Genomic DNA, 10423 nt, shown 5'->3' with positions numbered 1-10423 from the left:
CGATTTGAAATTGCCCCTGATTAAGATGAATTTATGAAAAAATCAAGTGTTAAATGTTCAAAGGCGCCAGTGTTAACTAGTAATTACAAATCAGCATTTATTAATAATGAATTTTCAATAACTGATCTCACAATTTACAATATTCTTTTTTGAAATGTGACACACATTAAAAACGCTGTTGATGAACATTGATTTAAAATGGCTAAACTGGTCACTATACTGTTTTCCTTTAGTTATTTATTGATACAAATTCGTCGTTTATTAATGTATATTGTCAATTTTTCTGTTTTATGCTAACTGTTAACTGAATTCAATCATTTCAAGTGAAATATAGCCATTATTCTATACGGTTAAACATGTAATGATACACTTGTTGGAAACAATTGTCTGGATGCTCTGTTTCAACCGGCATTGATAATTCATAACTAAAAGTCAGGGGATGTAACTCAACTGTGACTTATCCGTGACAATTAGATATGATAGTACTTTGTCATAGTTTTTTATGATGATTACAAATAAATTATAATCAAATGATGGTATTTAATTAATTTTCTCATAGTAGAATACTTTTCCAAACCTTAATACTACCTCCAACAAGAGTAATATGTTGCTTTTCTAATGTAAAACTATGTCTAAAGTGTTGGGGAAATGGAATGCTCCGACTTCAAGGACTAGGGAGGAATAGTAATAAAAATTTCATGGATTAACTAAAGTATATTTCTGAACTAATAGTTTGTATCAGTTCATTAGAAACGTTATATCACTTGGAGTTTCAGTGAAATCATGAATCGATCAGTGTTAGATCATCATTGAAAACCTGGAAGCACTGAAGTCCCGTACTGGGACGAAACGGGTGTCTGGCGCCTCCAGGTTTTTAATGATGGTCTAAAATTGATCGGTTCATGATTTCAGTGAAAATCAGCAATCTCCACAGCCCTATACTGATAAATAATTTTGAGTTGGTCTTACAACATGAACTGACCTCGGGAAAGTGCCGAAAATTGTCTGAAGTGAAAAGTGTGGAATATTAGATTTATAATCAGTCATCTGGATGGCAATACGGTCACCAGGATACCCGGGGGTCCTGTATTCCATTTCTGACGATGTTGTGTTGGGTACTACTGAGGAGTTTCAGATTAAAACGGAACATCAATCCAATGCTTTCTAGTTTTCAACGGTCCTCAAGCCTCATTAAGCGAATGATAAAAATAACCTCAAAATTGAATTACTCTCTTAAATTAATCAACAAAACATTAAATTATTCTGTGAATAAATGCCTACATACATCTGAGATTTACATAACACCGCCCAATTGGTTTGTTCAATTGGTTGAGGAGTGAGTTAAGAGATGATGACTAAAAAGGATATCTTCAGTAAAATATGGTCTGCCTAACTAACAGAACAGTGTATGTGATATTATAGTACACTAAACTGATGGCAATCGGGTAATGAAAATGTTATATAGCATATACCTGATACTATTATCATTAGAGGATTTGGTCAGATTGTAGAACTTCTATTGTTTAAATCACGAATTGATATTGGCCAGACCACCATTAAAAATCTGGAGCCACTGAAGACACAGTTCGTCCCAGTGTGGGATTCCTCAGCAATGTATATCGACGACCTCACCACATGGAGTCAAACTGAGGACCTAAGGTTTCTCACGAGAACAACTGACCTTTAAACCTATATGCCAGTATCCAACGGTGTTAATGTCTAACTTCAACCAATGCGTAATATTTCACAATCCTCATCTATTGACCGAGGTGCATAACTATCTCAATTTTGACGTGGCTTAACTTCACTGATCATGGCCCCTCAGTAGAACTCCAGGAGTCTCATGTTGAAGCTGTTCATTAATGAGTACATGATGATTATTGTTATAGAAGTTCAGTGTTTGTGCGCGAGACCGAGGGTCCCGAATTTGATTCCCAGGTATGGAATCGTGAATGGGCACGGGTGAGGAGTCTGATGCTCGGAAGAAACGGGCACCCAGTGCTATCAGGTTTTCAATAGTAGTTTAGCCGAGATCAATTTGTAATCTGAATTATGAGAATATATCTGATATCTAAATAACCTTGGAAAGATCATTGAGTGAGCTCACAGAGGGGAGAAAACCACTATGAAGTTCTACCTGGAATTCAGTAATAAATTTTATATAACATCAAAAAAACCATTTTGTAGTGCTTAAAATATTAAAAACGGTCGTCTTCAAGTCAAAATGGTCCAACGAATAATTGGCGAGCTGGTAAACTAGAAATACTAAGACTGATGCGATTTAAATGGATGACTTATCTACATCGTTATCTTAACAGTCCATTTATCCAACTGTTTAGCTAGTTTCCTATAAATCTAATTAAAGCATAAAAACGATTTTACAAAGACTTTATTTAATATGAATATATTCACCCTCAGATAAATGAGGTTGTGTAGAGATATCTCCAAGATATTTAAATTGGAAAAGTGATGGTAAGGATTGGAAAATTAGACTTCTTTAAGACATTAAACTCTATCAACCACTGCTATTTCAGTGGTAAAATACTTTTGATTTCTAGACTTTCTACTTACTGGCTGAAAATTAGCTTCATAATCAAATGGTCTTTAAAAAATCACTGTTGGTTCGTTTCTGTCACGTAGTTACACTAAATGATTATTTTTCATAACCGTAAATACCTACCGTTATAGCCTTTGTTTCAAGTAATTCAGAGTCTTTCTCATAGTGTGTTTACAATCATATAGTTTATCAAGAGTGAATATGAAATCATGATTTTAAACAGATTTATCACGATATTGTTCATAGCTAGTTAATAAATATTACACTTCTAACCTGAGGACAAACGGTTGATGAGAAACAATCTTTTGCAGTCCCGTACGGCATCACTGATGAACCGAGAGTATGTGAAAATCGTCCATCATCAACTAAAATGGTTAAGAAAATTTAAATCATCAAACAAATCAGTTTTATTATGTGCAACAACTCAGAAAAAAGACATAGTTCAAGTGGTAGATGATATTTTTACTGATTTAATTCTACGTAATATGATTTTATGAAAGAATCTCCGACTGTTGAAACGAAATAAAAGAATCGACAGACATTATGCAATACTACGATTTGGTCGGATGATGGTCAGTCAAGAGATTGAATAATTGATATATCCTCTGCTTAGCTGAAGTACTGCCAGGAAACAAAACAGCTGCCTTGTAGAATAGGTCATTTTTCTAATCAAAAATAACATGCGTATCTTACAAAATATTAACAGAAAAGCAAACATGATTGAATATCATAGGCAAATAGAGAAAATCAGTATCATAGGTCACTCCCATTCCGACCAATCAGAACCTTGCCTATCATGTCAGTCAACAAAATGTGATCAAATAATAATAGTAGTGGTTGTTGATGTCAAACATTTAAAATTATCTTTCATGGAGTTGTGCTTTGGTATTTAAACATAAGAAAAGTCTAGTGAGACGATCCGGCTAGATTTGATGATCCACTTAATTTAGCTCAGAAAGCGAAAATATCATGTACGTGATTATGTGTGCACATTGAGCATATAAAAACAACTATTTCATGCCCCTTGTCTATTTATTTCAGCTATCCTTCATTGTGTTAAAATATTTTTTGTTATTACCACTTTTAAGGAATTGTCTTTTATTTGACGGGCTTCAGATATTGCGTTTAAAATTTCCTCTTAAAAGTTTCTACAACAAAATCCTGCAGAAATTCTTAAGACATACTTTTGGTTATTTTTCTCATCTATATTTGCCTTACATACATATTCACAGTTGACATCACGAATCAGTCTAAGATAGACCACCACTGAAAACCTGGATCGTGGATGTGCACTGGTGAAGCGTCTCCATACTAGAATGGAAAACTTGTCCGGTGCTTCCATGATGGTTTATGATGGTCTCCACACTGATAAACATCTGTTTAATGAATAACCAGTAATCGGACTGTAATTGAAAGAAAAACTTTAATTCTTGAAAAACTGCAGATTTGGAAGGGCTTTCTTTCTCAAAAAATAATGAACACTGCTATTGTTGAATGGAATCTGCATTTATGTATAAAACGCAAAACTTAGATGGGCCAAATTCATCAACCTTTATAAGAGTGATGGAGAATAGATTGTTATAAAATTTCATATACGACTATTTGTAATGTTTAGTAAGCAGCAGAAAGGAATCTATTTTTGTGATAATCTCAACTGTTGTAATTGAAAAATGACCTCCATGTATTGCTCGGGAGTCTGTCCCGAGCATTTTCAGGAAAATCATCAAAAATCAAAATTATCAAAAACTTAAATAGGTTCATGAAGCAACCAGTCATTTTCAGAATATTGAATTTTAAGTATCATTACCAAGGTTTGATTTGATAATTTCGAATAAGTTGAGCATTCGGTAGATTGTTATAAATGAATAAATAAATAATATATTTGTAATATCCCAGTGAGTAGAAAAATTAGATTTTCTGACGTTTCGTGACTTAGTGTAAGTCACTTCTTCCAAGTTTAAACTTGGATTAATTTTAATTTGGTTATTTATTCTCTGAAGAAGTGACTTACACTAAGTCACGAAACGTCAGAAAATCTAATTTTTCTACTCATTGGGATATTACAAATATATTATTTATTTATTGAATTTTAAGTCTATTCAAATGCGTGTAAAAATGAGTCATTGGTGTGGAATGCGTCGTGGCAAGAGAAGAGATTCGATATCTTAAAAAGAATTGAATAGCATTTTATTTCAAACTTTTTGTTTTATGAAAGCATCGAGTTGTTCTTCGTGCAATTCATCAGAAGTACTTACTTACTAACTTACTTACGCCTGTTACTCATCGTGGAGGAGCATAGGTCACCCTGAATGACATGGCTCAAAATCGTTTGCAATGGCGCAGGTGCATCCACTCTTTGTGTTCTCCCAGATTCTAATCTTCTGAATTCTCCATGTCCCTTTTTTCCTCTTTCCAAATTTATTTCACTGGATTATACTCTTTAAATAACATCTCCAAACCCTAATCTTCCCTATTACTGCTTATACTCTTGCTACCTCTACCACTACGGGATTTGAATCGACAACTGCATCTCTGTGCTAAGGTGGTGTGGCAACTCGAACTGATGTACGTACGTACGTACGAAGTTCTCCGTTGTTACTGACTGACTGACTACCCCGGGCAATCCTTTCCAGTTCTTCCAGTTGCTATTCATCTTTTTCATGTCTGCTTCTTATTCTCGGCGCATTGTGTACTTTGGCCTTCCTCATTTCCGTTTCTCTTCAGGATTCCAAGTTAGCGCTTGCTTCATGATGCAGTTTGATGATTTCCTCAATATGTGTTCTATCCACTTCCACTGTCTTTCTTAATTTCCTCTTCAAGTGGAAGCTAGTTTGTTCTCTCCCACAGTAGGCTGTTGCGGATGGTATCCGGCCAACGGACATTGAGTATCTTGTTAAGACAATTATTTATAAACGCTTGTACGTGTTTGTTGATGGTTGTGGTAGTTCTCCAAGTTTCAGCTCCGTACAGTAGAACTGTTTTGATATTCGTATAGAAGATTCTCTCTTTGATATTGGTTGACAGTTGTTTTTAGTTCCAATTGTTCTTCAGCTGTAGGAATGAGGTCCTCGCCTTCACATCTGCATCAGGTCCTTCTTGTTTATCGATGATGCTGTCCAGGTGCGTGAAAGATTCCACTTCTTTCAGAGTTTCTCCATCAAGTGTGATTAGGTTGTTGTTCTCTGTGTTGTATTTGAGAATATTGCTTTTTCCCTTATGTATGTTGAGGCCTTCAGTTGCAGAGGCTGTTGCTACACTTTTTTTCTTGACCTGCATTTGTTGATGTGTTTGGGATAGAAAGGTCAGGTCATTTGCGGAGTTCAAATCGTCTAGTTGCATCCAGGCAGTCCATTGTATTCCGTGCCTTCCGTCAGATGTGGAGGTCTTCATAATCCAGTCAACTAACAAAAGAGAAAGGGGGAGAGTAAGCAGCCTTGTCTGACTCCGGTCTTCTCCTATCTACACTGTCAAATGCTTTCTCATAACCAAGGAAGTTGGTGTATAGAAAGAAGTTCCATTCAATTGATTTGGTTTGTGCATAACCGATCCTTACGGAATCCAGCTTGTCGATCTCGAAGTTGTGCGTCTACTGAGTTTTTCAACCGGTTTGGCAACACTCTGTTGAAAACCTTTCCTGGTATTGATAGTAGTGTGATACCTCTGTAGTTCTCACAATTGCTCAGATCTCCTTTCTTTGGTATCTTGATGAGATGTCCTTTTTCCAGTCCATCGGCATTTTTTCTTTTTCCCAAATCTTCCTGAATAGAACGCGAAGAATGTTTGTATTTACTTCTATGTCCCACTTTAGTGTTTCGGCTGGTATATTGTCAGGTCCTGCTACTTTCCCACTTTTGATATGTTTGATGGCCATCTTGATCTCTTCGATCGTTGGTGTAGTTACATCTATAGGAAGGCCTGTAGGTAATGCTTTGATATCCTGTGGATTCAATGGAGCTGGCCGATTCAAGAGTTCCTCAAAGTATTCTACCCATCAGTTTCTCTGTTCACGAATCTCAGTGACTGACTGGTCCCTCTGGCTTACTATATTTCCCTGTTAGTTTCTCCGTCGAGTCATATGATCGTCTCATGTTTCCTTATCTTGAAACTTTTTCCACTGTCGTTGCTATGTCTTCCACATATTTCTGCTTATCAGCTCTAATATTCTTCTTCACTTGCCTGTTTGCTTTCGTGTATTGGGCTTGTGACTTGACTTTCTCTGTTCTTGTTCGGCTGTTGTTTATTGCTGTTTACTTGTTCTTTCTTTTTTGAATCCTGCCCAGGGTTTCCATAGAGATCCATTTGCTGTGATGATGCTTCTAGGGGCCCGTTATCTCCTGGCACGACGAAGGTAATGTTTCTTTGATCCCGTTTCAGTTGTCCTCCATATTAGTGTTTTGTTCTTTCAGCAAATCCTGTAAGGCTTGGAACCTGTTATTGAGAGTTATCTTGAATTGGTTGAGTTTGTCAGTCTGTTGAAGGAAGACTGTGTTGAACATTTATAATGCTGTTTGTTCAGCTGTCCAATGCTTCTTTAGCCTGTTTCATCTTGGAAACCACCAGGTGATGATCTGGAGCTATGTCAGCTACTCTCCTGGTTCTCACGTCGTCCACTGACCATGTGAAGTTTTTACTAATGCAAATATGATTGATCTGGTTCTTTGTAGTGTGATCTGGTGAGACCCATGTAGCTTAGTGTATGCGTTTGGGGGAGAATATTGTGCCACCTATAGCCATTTTGTTGGATGCACATAAATTGGCAAGTCTCTCACTATTCTCGCTCGTTTCTCTCAGTCAGTCCATGTCGTCTCATGATATTTTCTTACCCGATGTTATCCATCTCGACTTTGGCGTTTAGATCTCCCATCAGGATTGTCAGTTTTTTTCCTGGGCACTTTGCTATGATCGATTGCAGCCTCTCGCAGAACTGATCTTTGACGTCGTTGTTTCTATCATTGGTGAGTGCATAACACGGGACAACATTCATTGTGATCCCCTCCTTCTTTGTTTTGAATGGTGCTTTGATAATCCTGGATCCATGAGATGCCCATCCTTTAAATGTGTTTCGTGCATATTTGGACAGCGTCAGAGCAACTGCCTGAGTTTGCGCAGTATCTTCCTCTTTGCGACTAGAGTACAGCAGCATCTTTCTCGTACCTAACCTTTGCTGTCCAGATTGGGTCCAATGAGTTTCAATTATTCCGAGTACTGCTAAGTTGTATCTACTCATTTTCGTTGATATTTGACTGGTCCTCCCGGTCTCCCACATTGTTTGGACATTCCATTTACCCATATAAGTTGTTGCTCTAGTTGTTATATGGGGTGACGGCCTCATGACTTTGGGAGAATCTCGGATTTTATCATGAGGCGTCATAATTCTTCTTTCAACTGGGGGGAGGGGCAGAGTTTAAATTGTTCAATTTGTTTAATCTGATTAGCGTTTTTTAGCAAGGTTGTTTTCTACGGGACCGGATGGCCGACCACCCACCCAACTCTACTCATTTCCCGGGTTTGGGACTGGCAGTAGCTCTAGAAGAGCTACAGGTGGAGTTCAAACATAGTAAGTCTTTTAATTATTTATCTATACATCTATGTATCTCCAAACATCATTAAAGTAAGAAAATAGTGTATCAACTAACTTTTTACTTCTAAACTGTATATATCCAATCGGATTTTGTTATAGAATGTTTTTGATGCTAAATTCGACACTGTTGGACAATTCGGACAGTTGACGTTGTTAACTTCCATACTAGTTAGAAGTGATTCAGGAATATCTTTTGATGAATCAAAATTTGAATTTGGTTGGTAAATATTTTTAGATATATTGAACATTGAGGTGTTTTGATTGACTGAAGGACACCATTTTAAATCAGGATACCTTTGTATATAAATAAGAAATCAAATTATGCGTCAACCATTTTGAAATAATACTATTATCATCAATATATCTATATGAGACGAATGTCAATTCTCATTACAGAATAAATATAAATTACTAATATTTCTGTTGGGGACGATAGATCCCCAAAACTCACATTTTGTAATTTCATCTTATCGATTAACTTATCGATTAAATGTTTGAATGGCAGTCAATCGATGAACCTATCGATTAAATGTGCAAATAGGTCAATTGATGAACTTATTGATTAATGTTTAAAAATTTTCCATGACAATATCGATTGTAAATATTTGTATAAATACGCTTGATTTGTATGCTTGGCTTGACTTGTTATCTGCTGTTTGTCTGTAGAATATACTTTCTATACCTTACCCAGACTTCTTGATCGAGTTAGCAGAATTGGGGACAACGGACCAGGATAGCTATCGAGTCTCTGAATCATTGATCCTTCGTTCTGTTCGAGTAAGACGCATCAGTAGTAGCATTCAAGTTAACGAAACATAACAATTTCGTACTTATGATATGGCGTTCTGTAACAAACAGGTTGCGGAATTAGCTGTTTGTGGTGTGATGAGACTCATTCGAGTTAGGCGTGCAAGAGATCAGTAGTTAATTACTCGATAGTTTATAGATCACCTTCACTGACTCTTTTATATGATAAATGCAGCTGAGTTTACCACTTGATTTAAGTATTTGTACGATTAGTCTTGATATTTATGGTGGCAACATTCATCATTATAGACACACTGTTTTGAAAGAAATTCTTAATTTGCTTTAAAAATTGCTTAGGTAGTCTAAACCTTTAATATTAGTTTGGCGTGAAGACAGGAGAAAAATCTTTGTATTAGTTTTTGAAAATTATATTTTCAAGAAGTGAGTTACTGTATATAATCCAAATTAAGTCAAGTTTAAGATGTGTAAGTGAAAAAAGTGTAAGTATTTGTAGGCTGAATAATCACAATATCCAAAAGGCAATTTTTAATTCTTGTAAAATAAAAACTTTAAGATTCACAGCAAAATCGATGGAATACAATTCCCAGTTTTCATGTGATAAGTAATCTGAGTATGAACCGAAAGCTTTTCACATTAAATATGTTTAGTTTTTTATTTTTTCAATAATTTAATACGTGAGGCTAAACATCTTTTTCTCCGATATTCAACAAAAATCCAACATTTAGCAATTTTGAGGAGTTTTCCTCTCATTTAGTCGATGAGTGCTGCATACAGTAGTGTAATTTTCATCGGAGTTAATCACATTTGTCATCATTTTATTAAGGTTTCGGAACTAGTAATTCGACGTTACTGACGAACTATCACTAACACACCATTCTCATCAGTCAACTGATGAACTGCAATCGACACTATTCTTACAGTTATCTTTCATTATAACATAGGTATATACCATTCCTTATATTAGTGCTAATGTTTAAAACAGACCTATAAATAGCCAGTTTGTGTCAGAATATGACTCTTCAGTAGTGGTCACTCACAACCCTAACAGGGATTAAACTCAGATTCTTCATTACAAAACCATTGAGTTGAGGTCCAGCGGCACATATTTTAAGCTTCAATCGATTCACCGTATAGAGGGGCAATTACCAAACGCCATCAATAACGACAGTAATGACTTCTTACTGGAACTTCAGGAACTCACCACAAATAAAATCACTAGTGAGGTTGCGAGAATTATTACTTGAACTGGAATTACTTATTCATTCATCGAATTCAATGGTTGATGTTTCAAAGTAGTGGTTGGTTACCCTATTACACACGATTTTCAATAGTATTCTAACAAATATATATCGTAAAAATATCCTAAACATAAGCGAAAATTTCAATCGAAATCAGGATAGGAGTGTAAAGTGTTGGAATTTTACTGTATAATTTATTTGAAATGTTTTAAAGTAATTTATTTTCAGTTTTGCTGATCAATAATACGGGTAACCACAGTTTTAATTCAAACATTAAAG

At 35.8% G+C, this 10423-nt stretch overlaps 1 protein-coding gene across 1 annotated transcript in view; it reads right to left on the bottom strand.

Annotated features, from left to right (window-relative positions):
- Positions 1–10423, bottom strand: part of ADAMTS9 (A disintegrin and metalloproteinase with thrombospondin motifs 9) — a gene marked incomplete at its 3' end in the record, with an annotated part of 107185 nt that overhangs the window by 2912 nt on the left and 93850 nt on the right. Inside the window, exons 30-31 of the mRNA XM_035734055.2 lie at positions 8194–8432; positions 2831–2922 (exon numbers count right to left, since the gene is read on the bottom strand). Of these exons, the coding sequence (XP_035590096.2) occupies positions 2831–2922; positions 8194–8432 (331 nt within the window). The remainder of the gene's footprint in view (positions 1–2830; positions 2923–8193; positions 8433–10423) is intronic.

This window comes from Schistosoma haematobium, chromosome 3 (assembly GCF_000699445.3).
Source record: "Schistosoma haematobium chromosome 3, whole genome shotgun sequence".
In the NCBI taxonomy this organism is placed as follows: domain Eukaryota; kingdom Metazoa; phylum Platyhelminthes; class Trematoda; order Strigeidida; family Schistosomatidae; genus Schistosoma; species Schistosoma haematobium.
The sequence above is the reverse complement of the archived record's forward strand: the minus strand, read 5'-3'. Positions and strand labels throughout refer to the sequence as shown.